At 35.8% G+C, this 15,789-nt stretch overlaps 1 protein-coding gene across 1 annotated transcript; it reads left to right on the top strand.

The window, feature by feature from the left end:
• The first annotated feature begins 534 nt into the window (after nucleotides 1-534).
• On the top strand, nucleotides 535-15,155 carry LOC118186416 (uncharacterized). Its single transcript, XM_035356509.2, has 3 exons — nucleotides 535-625; nucleotides 7,123-7,363; nucleotides 10,892-15,155. Exons 1-3 carry the CDS (start codon nucleotides 604-606, stop codon nucleotides 11,475-11,477), a joined length of 849 nt encoding a protein of 282 aa, XP_035212400.2. The 5' UTR covers nucleotides 535-603; the 3' UTR covers nucleotides 11,478-15,155.
• The last annotated feature ends 634 nt before the right edge of the window (nucleotides 15,156-15,789 follow it).

The raw sequence follows: 15,789 nt of genomic DNA, 5'->3' as shown, positions 1-15,789 counted from the left end.
ATTCATTTGGAGTCTTCTTTCCACGTAGAAGTAATGATTGACGGATTTTCGCTTTTCCAATTAATAATTTTGCTCATTTTTCTCTTAAAGATTTTAAATACAATACGTTTTTCAATTATGAAATAGGAATATTTATCTTCGAAAGTACAGAAAGGTATCATCGAATCCATAGCTTCTTTACGTGCGACATTTTGAAAGAAGAATAAATTTAAAAGTAATATACCAGATTTCTGACTTCAAATAAGCCAGAAAAAAGCCTATATCCTAAAATAAGCCTATTGCTAGAAATATTCATTCAAATCTTTTGCCTTTTTTTAAAACTCTTTGACGTATTCATTCTAAAAATATGAAAATAACCGCTGTATTTCTTTTACTTGTAATAACAAATTAACTATCCAAAGCATGAAAACATTATAATAGATTCAGAATGTATGTTAAATTATAATCCTAAAGTCAATGTAAATGAAATAAGTTTATCAACATTCAAACGTCACAGATTAGATAAGAAATATTGCGTTATTTCACTAAAGATACTGATTAGACCTTCCAGAGAAATGCTTTATCTTTTAGAAATAGCAGCTTGTTTAAGCCGTGTATCTAAAAATGTGGGAGTGCATCAACGAAGGTAAGCTAATTCTTTTCGATAAGTAATTTTTTTATGATTTTACATTTTCTTGTGATTTTTCCTTAGGTAGTAACATTTTTAGTACAAAGGGCATTAGTCCAGAGGGAATTTAATCTCGTTTTGACATTTTGCATCGAAAACTTTAAAAGTCTGAATCTCTTTTCAAATTGTTGCCACCAAATATTATTGTCCTGTATTATATTTAAATAAATTAAATAATAAGGAATCTGCATGAATGTACGTATGGTTCCTACATTGTGGTAAAACAGTAGTACCTAGAGCCATCAAATTTTGAATAACGTACATCTCCACCTGAATATGAGTATCTGGAAGCCCAAATTTGGAATTTGGAATTTGATTTAGTAACGATTTCATATTTTGTAAAGCATTTATGAGCTTTTTATTAAGAAACTCGTTGATCTGAAAGCAAGCAACGGCAACACTGTACGAAAAAAAAATTATCTCCAGTGCAACAAGACTGTGAATTGGAAATTCTAAAGATATGCTATTTTAAATATTTTGTGATATTGCTGTTGAATTGAATTTTATGGTTGTGCGCAGAATCTGATATTTAATAAGTAAAGGTAATACACAAAACGCGAAAAAAACGCGCCTTTGGGAGTAATATAAAATTTGAAAGCTTTCAGATTTTTATTTCTCTATTTTTTGTGATACCATGTTGTATTGAATTGTATGGTTTAAGTACGAAGAAAATGATATTTAATAAATAAAGATAACACAAAAAACGTTAAAAAACGTCCCTTTGGATGTAATATAATTAATATCGAAAAGGAATGTAATTAATGTAATGAAAATTTGTTTCTTTTTTCGGTTTTTTTTTATCCCAAATGAAACACGTTTCGAAGCATATTAATCAACTTTTATGAAGCTTTAACTCATTTTTCCCTGATAAATTCTGAATTAGAGTTTCAGTAAAAAGAGATTAATTTTTATATTTCTATTGTCTTGTATATTTTTTCCCTTATGTATTTTTAGCTTTCGAATTTGTACTACTTTGATTCTCTTTTTAATTTTGAATTGTTTAGATATTGTGTTAAACCTCTTATACAAAGATGCAATTAATTATATTGTTGAGGACTTTTACTTATAATGCTTAGAGTTTATATATACATATATATGTATATATATACTGACTACCAATAAGTATTTGGACACCTGTGATAGAAAAGAAAAACTAACTTTATTCAAAATCAATGGTTGGTAGAGCCTCCACGAGAGGTAATTACAGCGTGGACTCTCCGGGGCATAGTTTCCACAAGTCTTTGTATGACAGCTAGTGGTATTTTCTTCCACTCGGCTTGGAGAAGACATAGAAGTTCTTTCACCGATTTTGCACGGGTAGTGCTGTCACCACCGGAAAAACACGTGGTGACGGTAGTGCACCCCTGAATTCGGCGATGCAACTCGTCCCAGAGGTTCTCGATAGGGTTCAGGTCTGGACTCTGGGCAGGCCAGTCCATTCGATGAACTCCATTGGCACCATACCAAGCCATGGTTAACGTCGAAACATGACAACTGGCATTGCCGTCCTGAAAGTAACAGGGGTCCAAGCCGTAAAACTGCCACAACTGTCCCTTAAGGATCGGCCACATTTGTGATACCCGATAATTATACCTTTCTCGAAATCAGAGAGCTCCGAACTGCGAGGCATCTTGCATGCGACTGAAGCCGATGCTGTTTCCTACACGATATATACCGGCGGAGTCCGTGACGTACCTTGGGACCGCAGATATCGTCATTTGCATAGGTGTCCAAATACTTATTGGTAGTCAGTGTATATATATATATATATATACAGTAAGACCCCGCTTAACGCGGGGGGATACGTTCCATCAAAGTAGAGCGTAATGCGAAACAGCGCTAAATGAGGCTATCTTAACATGTAAATAATGGGGTTAGGGGAAGATGGATAGAAAATTGGTTAGGTATTAAATTTAATAATGTTTTTTAATAAAAATAAAACCAAACATTTATTTCTTACAAAAATAAAAACAATATAAACGAATATACTTATAAAAACAAATAAAATTCTCAGTCAGTCAGATCATTCAGTCTATTCTGTGTTTCCAATTTTCTGCCTTTTTGTCAAGAAGGCATTATGATAGATTGGCTTAATGGCATATTGCGATCAATTTCGTCGTCAATCCATATAGACTGTCGTTTTTCCATTTCCTCTATTATGTTATTTTTAGAACGGGTAATTCTAGTTGCAGAGCTTGACGTAGTTGCAGTTGCCGATGACAGTATTTTTTTTTATTCTTAAGAATTGTCCTTATTGTTGAAGTTGCAAAATTCAATGCAGCACTAATTTGAGATTGACGTTCACCAGTATCTAATCTTCTAATCACTTGCATTTTAGTTTCCAGTGAAATGCTTTTTCTGGTTGCTTTCTTTTCTTTTTTATATTATCATCCATGATAAAAAACTAAAGATCACAATATTTGCCATTGTATTAATAGTTATAGTATTATATAAATTTATACTTACAATAATGTCAACAAATACTTCAAATGATAAAAATGCGTCCACAGCACCGCGCCAAACAAGGAACACAACTACACTGTTTCGGATATGTTATTTGAAAACCTAGTACTGCCTACAATTTCGGGGAATTCCCGTAGTGCTGCGAAACATTTCGGGGAATCCCCGGGTCGAAATAAAAGAGCGCTAAACCGAAACAGCGCTAAACGAAAAAGCGTTAAGCGGGGTCTTACTGTGTATATATATATATATTATATATATTAGGTATTAAATTTAATAATGTTTTTTAATAAAAATAAAACCAAACATTTATTTCTTACAAAAATAAAAACAATATAAACGAATATACTTATAAAAACAAATAAAATTCGCAGTCAGTCAGATCATTCAGTCTATTCTGTTCATTCAGTCATTCTATATATATATATATATATATATATATATATGCGGAAGCATATATATGAAATAGTAGCAAGGAAAAGACGGAACAATGTCGATGCTTAATACCCAGATAGGATAGATTGTAGATTCATGTTGAAAGGAAGTACAGTAAGATCCCGCTTAACGCTGTTTCGTTTAGCGCTGTTTCGGTTTAGCGCTCTTTTATTTCAACCCGGGGATTCTCCGAAATTGTGCGCAGCGCTAGGTTTCCAAATAACATATCCGAAACAGTGTAGTTGTGTTTCTTGCTTTTTATCATTTAAAACAACATTTGTTGACATTATTGTAAGTTTAAATTTGATATATAATACTATAACAATTAATAATACAGTGACAAATATTATGATCTTTAGTTTTTATCATGGGTGATAATACGAGTAAAAGACAAGAAAAGAAAGCAACCAGAAAAAGCATTTCACTGGAAACTCAAATGCAAGTGATTAGAAGATTAGATTCTGGTGAACGTCAATCTCAAATTAGCGCTGCATTGATTTTGGCAACTTCAACAATAAGGAGAATTCTTAAGAATAAAGAAAAAATTCTGTCATCGGCAACTGCAACTACGTCAAGCTCTGCAACTAGAATTACCCGTTCTAGAAATAACATTATAGAGGAAATGGAAAAACGACTCTCTATATGGATTGACGACGAAATTGAACGCAATATGCCATTAAGCGAATCTATCATAATGTCTTCTTAACAAAAAGGCAGAAAATTGGAAGCCCAGAATAGACTGAATGATCTGACTGAGAATTTTATTTGTTTTTAAAAGTATATGCGTTTATATTGTTTTTATTTTTGTAAGAAATAAATGTTTGATTTTATTTTTATTAAAAAAAACATTATTAAATTTAATGCCTAACCATTTTTTATCCGTCTTCCCCTAACCTTATTATTTACATGTTAAGATAGCCTAGCTTAGCGCTGTTTCGCATTACGCTCTACTTCGATGGAACGTATCCCCCGCGTTAAGCGGGGTCTTACTGTATTCTGATTGCGTCGTATGCCGATGTGTTGAGATCGCAACATCCAAGAAACCCGGCAGTCGAGGCAAATTTAATTCGATTTTTATCTGCAATTGATATTTGTGGCAACAATCATATAGCACGCTATTCGTGGCTTTTCAAGAAAATTTACATTTTTGAGTTAGAAAGCAGGCCAGCGAAATTACATCCTAGTACAGCACAGAGCGAAGCTGAAGTGCGTAGTTATGCAAGATCGAAGCACACGAAGAGAAAGGTTTTTTTTTAAGATGGTAGTTTCAATTCCCAGTTATTACGTCGTCAGCGCTGCGAGGGCCATGCAGAAAGGAATTATCTAGAAATGACGCAATCAAGAGAAGTTATTACGACTTTTAGAATAGAGAGGGAGAATTAAAGAGTTACCCGTTAGTTTAAATTATAATTTTCATTTACATTTTTTTATCTTACATATCATAGCAACGCATTGGTGCAATTGCAGCAAAGCGTCTTATCAGCATGGAAGCATAAGCTAAAAGAGAGAGAGTGTCGCAGTACATCAGAGGAAGAAGGGAGGAAGTCAAGTTTCAGTTCGAGTTAGTTTTGGTTTACAATTATTTTGAATGGGCAAGAGATATCTGCAGTAAGCGCTACGTAGGATCGCATGATTAATTTGAATGACGCAGTTTACATTTATAGCGCTATTTTTAGACAGAGATATGAAGTTCTCGAATGGAATGAAAATAAGACAGGTTATAGTGAATTAAATTTAGAAGTTTGCTTTCATATTATTTTTTATCTTACATATGTACATATGTGCAGAAACACAAAAATATACAGTGAACTCTTTCTCTGAGAAATGTCACGAGAAAGACAACCTTCAACAGGACATAAAATACTTCTCACTCTGAATGTATCTGTACGCCACAGTATTCTGTACACCACAGAGCAGACTTTTGCTCTAGAAATCTATGCGTAATGATGAGTGTTCGGTGGAAGAATCTCAGGGTAGGGCTTGACAGACGTAGACGTATTTGCTATCACGGAAGAGTTTCATGGTCAGGGAATGTATTGTGACTAATTGATGCTAAGTAAACGTCTTTGTTTTGTTATATACCGCGATGATGAAATTAATAATAAACTCGGAAAATACTTCGCAGAATTCAAAGAAGAATTTTACTAAGAGTTGTGCGTGGCTACAGAACAAATTAGCTATGACACCTGTTTCCTAATTTCAGGATTTCCTCCGATTGACCTTCATGTCTTAAATGACAAAAAGTTTCAAGTTACCGTCAGCAAATTTATGTTCGATACCAATGTGTTCTTTAAAGATCTTCCTCATCCTGCCAATTCAAACTATTATTTATGACAATTCTGTTGATGATAATTTCCCTGTTGTGCGTTATACAGATGGCAGTACAATTAATAATCGAGTTGGATTAGCTTATGTCGTTTTCTATCATGGTTCTGAACTGGAATACAAACTCTTTAGAACTCCCAAAGAATGAAGTGTTTTCCAAGCCGAATTACTGTGCATTAGAGAGTCAATTAAGTGGATATCTAACTGCTCGCTAAGTGCTAAATTGCTTATTCGCATTGATTCTCTTTCATCCTTATATTCTCTTAGGAATATCTTCTCATGTAATAAATTAATTGCCACTTCTCATGCCCTTCTTAATGACCTTAATAATAAAGGTGTTGATGTTATCTTTTCTCATGTACGTGGCCACACTGGCAATCTAGGAAATGAAAGGGCTGATTGGTTGGCAAAACAAGCTACACGTTTTCAAGTAAATACTCCAATGATACTGCCCAAGTCATTTTTCAAAACAAAAATAGGGATGATACAATACTCGAATGGAATGAAGTATACAGGAATTCTACTACTGCTTCTTTGACTAAACTATATTTTCCTTCCATTCCTCACAAATTGAATAATAAACACCTTTTCTGCAATTTTGAAGTTACTCAATTTCTAACTGGACACGGGAAATTCAATTCATATCTGAAGAGATTTAGATTATCTAGTACAGACTTGTGTTCGTGCAGTTTCGGAGGAGTGCAAAATGTCGAACATTTGTTGTTCTATTGTTTAAAGCTCAAGGTAGGACGAAAAGAACTCATTTCTAGGTTAATTAATATCTGTGAATATTACATTTCCTCCTCCCTCTTCACGTATTTGTCCAACATAAAATGGCTTTTTTTTTTTTTTTTTTTCTCTTCTGTAAATTTATCTCTGACGTGTTATCTGTGAATTTGTAAGTTTATTTTATTTTGTGTTGTGTTGTTTGTTTTTTACTTACCTCTGTAAGCCTTGTGTAATACTATATGTTGCACAAGGAATTTAAAATTTTCAATTAAAAAAAAAAAAAAACTCGGAAAATATAACATTTAATTGGTTCTGCTTTTATCAGCATGTACCATTTGCTAGTTGTAAGAAACGAACCGTTTTCTACTAAATAGTTTACCAGAAAGGCTCTTCTTACATGAAATATGGAATTGAAAGCTGTAAACAGCGCTGAACAAAATTTCGAGTATTTTAGTAAAAGCATATCATTATTAATTTTTGATAAGTTATCATTCATCTACTTACAGGTAGAATCAAACAATATTTTATTGTGAAAAAATGGGGAGAGGCAAGACAACAGCGACGTTTCACGGACGTCGTCTTCAACGTTGGAACTCAACCTTACTACACTACCTTCCACGCTCATACACTGGTGTTGGCATTTGGCAGCTCAGTTTTTGAAAAAATGTTTTACGGTGAAACTCCTCAACAGGAAAGTTCCATCACCATAACAGACATTAAACCACAGGCTTTCGAAAATCTTTTGAAGTAAGAATAATGTTTTCCTTCAACATTTGAAACACTTTTTTTTTTTTTTTTTAATTTTTGGTTGGATAAAAGTTTTATAAAATAAAAAAAGGATTATAAAATAAAGTTTAATAAAAATGATTTCTCACACGTTTGAAACTTCTAATAATAATTTGATTAAAGCTTAAGTATTTGGATTTTTTATCTGATATTTTAACTCATCTCCAAAAATGATTAAAATATATAAAGAAACATTTCAATATTAAATCATTTTATCTAAATACAGTAAGTTGTGAAAACAACATTTTAGCTAACGTAATTTTGATTACACATGAATAAAAAAATATACGGTTCTTAATAGTGACGATTTTAAACTTAAAATTTTCAAAGAGGAACTTAAAGCAAATGCATATAGTCATTCTTATCCCGTACAATTCACACACAGGATTCGCACGATGTTTTTTCTTTGTCTGTGGCCAAGAATATTACAGTATTACAAGAAATAAAATATTTTAGCCCAAAATGGACATCAATTTCGAAACGACATTTTGCGTTGAATCACTATAATGGTGTCTGACTTTTCAAATTATTGCTTTCAAATGTTATCGCACTGTTACATTGAAAGAAACTAAATAATGAAGAATATGCAAAATTTTTTGTATTTTTCTAGCACTGTGAAAAAACAACGGTACCAAGAGACATCTAATTTTGAATAGCATAGTCCTCCACCCGAACATGGACACATAAAAGCCCAGATTTTTGAATTTCGAATTTGTTATTATCTATTTCATATTTTGTAAAACTTAAAAGAATTTTTAATTAACAAACTCAGTGCTTTAAAAGCGAGCAATGGCAACACTGCAAGAAAAAATTCCACCTAGATTTGTCGATTCTGTTTCGTAACTCTCTCTTCAGGAACATTTAAATTGGGAGAAAATCTGAGAACTGATTTAATTCTTACCATGCCTGTTTTCGTAGTTTTGGTAATAGCAATTGAAAAATTAGTAATTCAAATCTTGATGAAGACATAGCTGAATTTTTCGTATTCCTTGCTCAGAAGGATACTTAATGCCCTTACATAAAATGTTTAAACTTTATTTGTATGTTCGATTTATGTTCTCAATAATTTATTCAATGAATGAAAACCACGACTAACATGTACGTTAATTATTATTACAATAATATCGTAATAAAATAAAATCATCTCATAATACATTATCCTAAATTCTTAAGGTATTTTCAGCATTCCGCAAGTTAGCATGCATGAGACATAAGTGCAATTATTTGAAATATACGCGAGTATTCAAACTCAGTGATATAATTTTAATTAGATTGCTCCAATCATTATTCAGATATCATAAATGATCTAGATATCCAAAAGGTATAGTAGTTTTTATACAGGAGGATTCGTTACCAGACAGACAAACTTGTGGGGTGTGTAGGGGATACAGAGACGACTCGGAATCATGTAAGAATGCAGGGTTGCAAATGCCGTAATTGTGAGTTATGGTGCAAAGAAGAAGCGAAAACGAACAGAAAAAACATCACATTAATGGGACATAAGACATTTTATTGAAAGATTGTACTACAGCAGGTGTTCGAAATTGCGATCAAAAGTTGTCAGGTAGGCCTGACAGGTGGCGCTGGATAGAATTCCTAACATTGTGGAAGAATCTTGGCATGTCACGTATCCAAAGAAAGTCTATGTTAAGAAGGAAAGGCTCCATAGACGTAATGTAAACCAGTTTGCCTTCTACGCCGCTAGAAAGAAGAGGGAAAATTCGCCAAGGGATTTGGCGACGGAACCTGTTGGCAAGAATTTCCCCCTTTGTGATGTACCTGGCCAAGATTTTCCACCTCCACCACCTGTACAGGAAATTGAGGAACACGGGTTAAGATGAATCGTTCTTTGACTTTTCGCGATAATTTAAACTCGAATTTTCGTGCTTTTTTGCTTTCCTAGTGGAACTTGTATTATCCATATCGTAGTTTGATGTCTGATTTTATATCTGTCAATATGTAGGAAAAAAAATGGAGTCACACAGCTTTAAACTCTTGATAAACGTGACCGTCGAACCTGTTCGAACTTCAACATCAGCTTCGAACTTTGGCGCCTTTTGGCGACTTATATTTCACGCATGCGCAGTTGTGTCTCTTTTCATTTGAAGGGAGCCACTCCTGCTGCTGCGAAGCTTTCCTTCTTAACAATACATATTCTTTGACGCATCTCCCGGCAGCTACAGATATTCTAGTGACGAGATTGTCAAATGATGGAACGGACGTTTCGTTAACCAAACACTTCATGTGGTCTCAGAAGGAGAAATCCATGCATGATAGGTCCAGTGATCTGGCATGCTAATGAACTGGGCCACTACGACCTATCCATCGCTGTCCAAAAGCTATGTCGATGTACCGCAGATATCAATCGTGTAATGTGTATGAGCCCCGTGATGCTGGCACCACCTGGAGTGAGCTCGTGCTGCGTCAAGGAGTTCGGGCAGGGAGTTGTTGCAAGAAGATTGGGAATGCCCTATCGTCCAAAGGATGGGTAGAAGCAGAAGGTACCGACCAATTGGTTAATCTCCAAGAATTTCGGCCCAAACAATTACCGAGAAACAGAGGCGTAGCTAAGGTTTTTAGCGCCCGGGGACAACTGGAGATTTTGCGCCCCTTTCTGTTTGCCACGAATGGAAAACACTTTATTCTAAAATTTTGTACCATCAATTTGGCGCCCCCCGGGGACAGATGTCCCCCCTTGCCCCACCCTAGCTACGCCACTGCCGAGAAACGCTCTTCAAGTGGTTGCGCACGATGAGGGTTCCCCGAAGCTCCCCGCACGTAGGCGTTATGCTAATTGAAGGCGCATTCACGTGTAAAGTATGCTTCACCCGTGAACAATACGAATGTAGCAAATGCGCTGCTTGTAGTACTCTGTTGCAAGAACCGTGTACGAAACTTCCTCCGGAGTGGATAATCCTCAGGCTCTAATAATTGGATGCGAGGAAGATGGTATGTCTTTGGCCATTGTCTTTGCTGCCTCCTCATTGCCAGGTATCATCGTCATTTGCTGACCATTCATTGTAGCTCTGGTTAAACAACTAGTCTCACGTAACCTTCTGTTCAGACTTGCGAAGGTCGTGTGATGTGGAGCACGCCTGTTTAGGTTACGTTCCTGGTCCAACCACCGACTTCCGTTCAGCGCCATCTACGCAAGACTGCTGAGAGGAAACTTCTAGAAAGTTAAGTTCTAGTGTCAAGCCTTCCTGACAACTTTCTGTCGTAATTTCGAACACATGTTGCAATACAATCTTCAATAATTTTTTCTCTCTCATTAATGTGTTGTTGTCTCTGTGCTTTTGCACTGCTTCTTTGCACCATAGCTCGCAACTACGGCATTTGCGACTCGGCATCCTTTTGTGATCCCGAGTTATCTCTGTATCCCCTGCACACCCTGTAAGTTTGTTGGTATGGTAGAGAATCACCCTCTGTAATAACGTAATAATTATGCTCAGAACGATTACAATCTAATTCCTTAATGTTGTGTTGCAGGTATCTTTATGCAGAAGAAATTTCCATTAGAGATTTTGAAGTTGCTTTCGAAACTTGTAAAGCTGCAGAAAAATATGATGCTCTGGACCTCAAAAAACATATCGATGATTTCTTTTGTGCCCGCTACGACTTTTATTCCGAACATACGTTTCTGAGTGTGTTCAAAAACGCAGCTGCTTTAAATTTGCCTAAAACAGTATCAAAATATTTGCTAACTAGAATTAAAGGAGACAACAGAAGAACATATCAAAATGAAGAACACAAAGGACTACTTGTGCAAGAATTCAAAAAATTACAACCCCAGGCAGTGATGAGAATTTCAGATATGACACTCACTAACATTCCAGTGCATGAAATTTTAGTGTTATTAACGGAATGGGGTATAGCCAACAGAAACAGCAAAACCCCTTTGAATGAAATCCTTAAGCCACTCGTTCGAAAGTTAAATTTTTCGAAAATTAGTTTGTCTGAATTTTGTGCTTTTACTGAAAAATATCCTGAAGCTTTTACTGCCTCAGATGCTTTGTCTATTATCTGGCACATTCAAAAACCAGGATCTCACTCAAAGCCCAAATGGTGTTCATAAAATACTCTCAATAGATTCTCTTGGTAACAGTGAATTTGAATAACATATACGATATCGTTCTGTCAGGGCAGTTTTACGTAGCGATGAGTCACTCTTCTTAATAACAATATTTCCTTTTACTCAAAAGAAACATAATTATACTATAAACACATATTCTTACAGAAGAAGAAGAATTATCGGAGCCTACCGGTTTCAGTAACGACAAATTACAGACGATAAACTCAAACCGATATAGCATCTTTAGAGTTCCATCACGTGATTTATCTTTTACAATGTTGCCAAGAAATTCAAGAGAAATATAAATGGATAGCGAATGCTTAATCGACAGATTCGGCCATCTTATGTGTCACTGACCTCAGGGGCACCTTATAATTTGGATAAAACTAAGTGCGTCTCCTGTATGGTCTTCTCATACATTGATAATGAAAGAAAGAACATTTTGAAATTTTCCTCTAGGTGGTTTGCTAGTTGTGGCAGGACCTAGGTGGTTACTAAGATTTGGAAATACTTTAGTTATGCATACTCGAAACCTAAACTCCTCAAAAGCTGGAAAAGTCATTACTGATTCGGTATCTGCAATTCTATACAAACAATGCTTTGAGGATGCCTAGGATATTTACCACACTATATTGTAATTCGATTTATTGATCCATAACAAAGAAACTGCTGCTCGATTTTCCGCTCTAGCACCATAATCCACATTTATATACATACAGGTCATGCGCTTTAATTTAAAGACGAAAGTTCAGAATACTGAATTGTTTCTCCTCTTTTCAATGTCTTAAAACATTCAAAAACAAAATAACTATTCTCATTTTCTAAGGATTCAGGTAAAAGAAAATTTTATGCACTAAAATCTTTTACCGTGATAATAATTTGATTTATTACAGTATTAACAGCTACTGTGCTCCCTGAAATCACAGCCTAGCAGTGAATGCATAAGGTCTTTTTTTGTTGCATAAACAATCTTGGGAACTATATAATCTTGGGATAATCAAACGCTTTAGCTTTTGATCCGACATCTTATTGAAAGGAATATCAGATGAAGCTTTTCTCATAGAAGCTCCTGTTTTTGTGCTGTTTTTTACATTATTTAAAATAATATCTTTAAATCAGCAGAAGTTTCTTCCGTAATTTCATACTTCTAAAACTAAACACCATTTTTACTAAAATTTAATTAGGCTTGGTCAGACCCTTTCCACTTCATTCACTCTCTGATAGTTTATCTGGTACTATATTCTGCATCAGAGTAAACATTCACCTATCTATTTCCACTTCGTGCTCAAATAATCCCATAGTCCAAACTTATACTGATTTGATTTCGCATAAAAGCATTAGTTTCTTTTAGAGCCAGCTGTCTGTTTCCTTGCGTCATTCCGCAGGCGACACACTGAGCTTGTGTAAGAATAGGCAAACACTTAAAAGTCACTTCTTTGATTTGAACGTATTTATTCAACACATTATTATTCGCATTAGCAGAATTTATCTGTACTCAAAGGAAGCGTAATTACAATATATTCTTACAGAAGTAAAAACCGTTAGCAGAGCCTGCCGCCCTCAATAATGCCAGATTGCAGACTCATTCCCAAACTAGCTGATGCATGTTTCGAATTCCGTTACGTGATTTATCATTCCCAAACTACCACCAGTGCCACCAGGAAATTTAAGGGAAATATAAATGGATAATTAATGGTTAACTCCTACATATATTGTTGATTGAATGTAATCCCAATCACATTTATGGAACTAAGCTTTAAATCATAACAATTTGAAATTTAAACTCGTAAACTTGACAATTAATTTCAAGAATTATAAATTCACATGAATTGCCGAGTTTCTGATGAACCACAGATAGTTCACCGCTTCACGTAGTCATATCCCTAGACAGGATTAGACATCCGACATAAAACAACTACAGGTTACCCACGGACCGAGTCCAACGACACATTACCGGTTCCAGCAAGGAGGTTCAAAGAGGTTAGAATAGCCTATTCTAACCTCCTTGGGTTCCAGTTAACTGCTGAAATCCCTACGGGGTTGTCAAAATCTGTATAAAGAACGCACACTCCTCTTATTTCCCATCATCCTTCTGCCTACAAGACTATCAGTCGTGTTGTGCTGTTGCGCTTCTGATACCGACAGTTTACCGCTTCACGTAGTCATATCCCTAGACAGGATTAGACATCCGACATAAAACAACTGCAGGTTACCCACGGACTGAGTCCAACGACACATTGCCGGTTCCAGCAAGGAGGTTCAAAGAGGTTAGAATAGCCTATTCTAACCTGATACAACTGCAGGTTACCCACGGACTGAGTCCAACGACACATTACCGGTTCCAGCAAGGAGGTTCAAAGAGGTTAGAATAGCCTATTCTAACCTGAAACAACTGCAGGTTACCCACGGACTGAGTCCAACGACACATTACCGGTTCAAGCAAAGAGGTTCAAGGAGGGTAGAATAGCCTACTCTAACCTGAAACAACTGCAGGTTACCCACGGACTGAGTCCAACGACACATTACCGGTTCCAGCAAGGAGGTTCAAAGAGGTTAGAATAGCCTATTTTAACTTCCTTGGGTTCCAGTTAACTGCTGAAATCCCTAAGGGGTTGTCAAAATCTGTATAAAGCACGCACACTCCTCTTATTTCCCATCATCCTTCTGCCTACAAGACTATCAGTCGTGTTGTGCTGTTGCGCTTCTGATACCGACAGTTTACCGCTTCACGTAGTCATATCCCTAGACAGGATTAGACATCCGACATAAAACAACTGCAGGTTACCCACGGACTGAGTCCAACGACACATTACCGGTTCCAGCAAGGAGGTTCAAGGAGGTTAGAATAGTCTGTTCTAACCTCCTTGGGTTCCAGTTAACTGCTGAAATCCCTACGGGGTTGTCAAAATCTGTGTAAAGCACGCACACTCCTCTTATTTCCCATCATCCTTCTGCCTACAAGACTGTCAGTCGTGTTGTGCTGTTGCGCTTCTGATACGGACAGTTCACCGCTTCACGTAGTCATATCCCTAGACAGGATTAGACATCCGACATAAAATAACTGCAGGTTACCCACGGACTGAGTCCAACGACACATTACCGGTTCCAGCAAGGAGGTTCAAGGAGGTTAGAATAGCCTATTCTAACCTGAAACATCTGCAGGTTACCCACGGACTGAGTCCAACGACACATTACCGGTTCTAGCAAGGAGGTTCAAGGAGGTTAGAATAGCCTATTCTAACCTGAAACAACTGCAGGTTACCCACGGACTGAGTCCAACGACACATTACCGGTTCTAGCAAGGAGGTTCAAGGAGGTTAGAATAGCCTATTCTAACCTGAAACAACTGCAGGTTACCCACGGACTGAGTCCAACGACACATTACCGGTTCCAGCAAGGAGGTTCAAAGAGGTTAGAATAGCCTATTCTAACCTCCTTGGGTTCCAGTTAACTGCTGAAATCCCTAGGGGGTTGTCAAAATCTGTATAAAGCACGCACACTCCTCTTATTTCCCATCATCCTTCTGCCTACAAGACTGTCAGTCGTGTTGTGCTGTTGATACTCACATAAATTCGGTAAACTTCATTGTTTGGAGTAAAAACTCCGCTTTGTATGGATATAAAATAAAGTGAAATGTATTTTCTAGACTTTTAAATGATTAAAGCTTTATTGAAAATCTTGTTTTATTTCCTGTGTACTGATTAAATATTTTTAATTGCATTTCCTTGAATGTCAAGCGCTTTTTCAATGCATATTTTGTTTTAAAAATGTTTTTGTTATTGAGGAAGTTATCTCAAGGTTTTCGTTTCAAGTCTTAAGAGAAGATATCACGTTTCGTCATAACTATTTTAATATTTTCAAACATCATTGATACAATTCGTCCATTTCTCTGAAGCTTTTTATTCAATTCACTGAAATGCTGAGTGATATCACATAAGAACATTAAGTTTTATGTTTCGACTTAAGAAAGTGTCCCAAAGGATACATATGATCATTCATAGTTGTGAAATTTTGATCAAACGAAACTTCTGGAATTTCTTAACACATGCGATACTACTTAAGCCTTCCTTATCAATTTGTGCGAAATTTCTTTCAGTAAAATATAGAATTCTAGAGGCAAAAGCAAATGAAATTATTTTTTATTACTTTTTATTATGCTCAGAATCCATTTTTAAGCAGTATTTTTCCCAACAAGCTATGAAGAGATTCCACATTGTCTTCATCAGGAAGAAAAGTACGAAAAAAAAAATAACACAAAATATTTGTTAGTATTCTTTATTCTTGGAAACTGCAGTAGACTGTTTGACTTTGAGTT

The sequence above is a fragment of the Stegodyphus dumicola genome, chromosome 8, assembly GCF_044657685.1.
Source record: "Stegodyphus dumicola isolate Sdum_Otavi_A_Nest chromosome 8, ASM4465768v1".
Lineage (NCBI taxonomy): Eukaryota > Metazoa > Arthropoda > Arachnida > Araneae > Eresidae > Stegodyphus > Stegodyphus dumicola.
The sequence above is the reverse complement of the archived record's forward strand: the minus strand, read 5'-3'. Positions and strand labels throughout refer to the sequence as shown.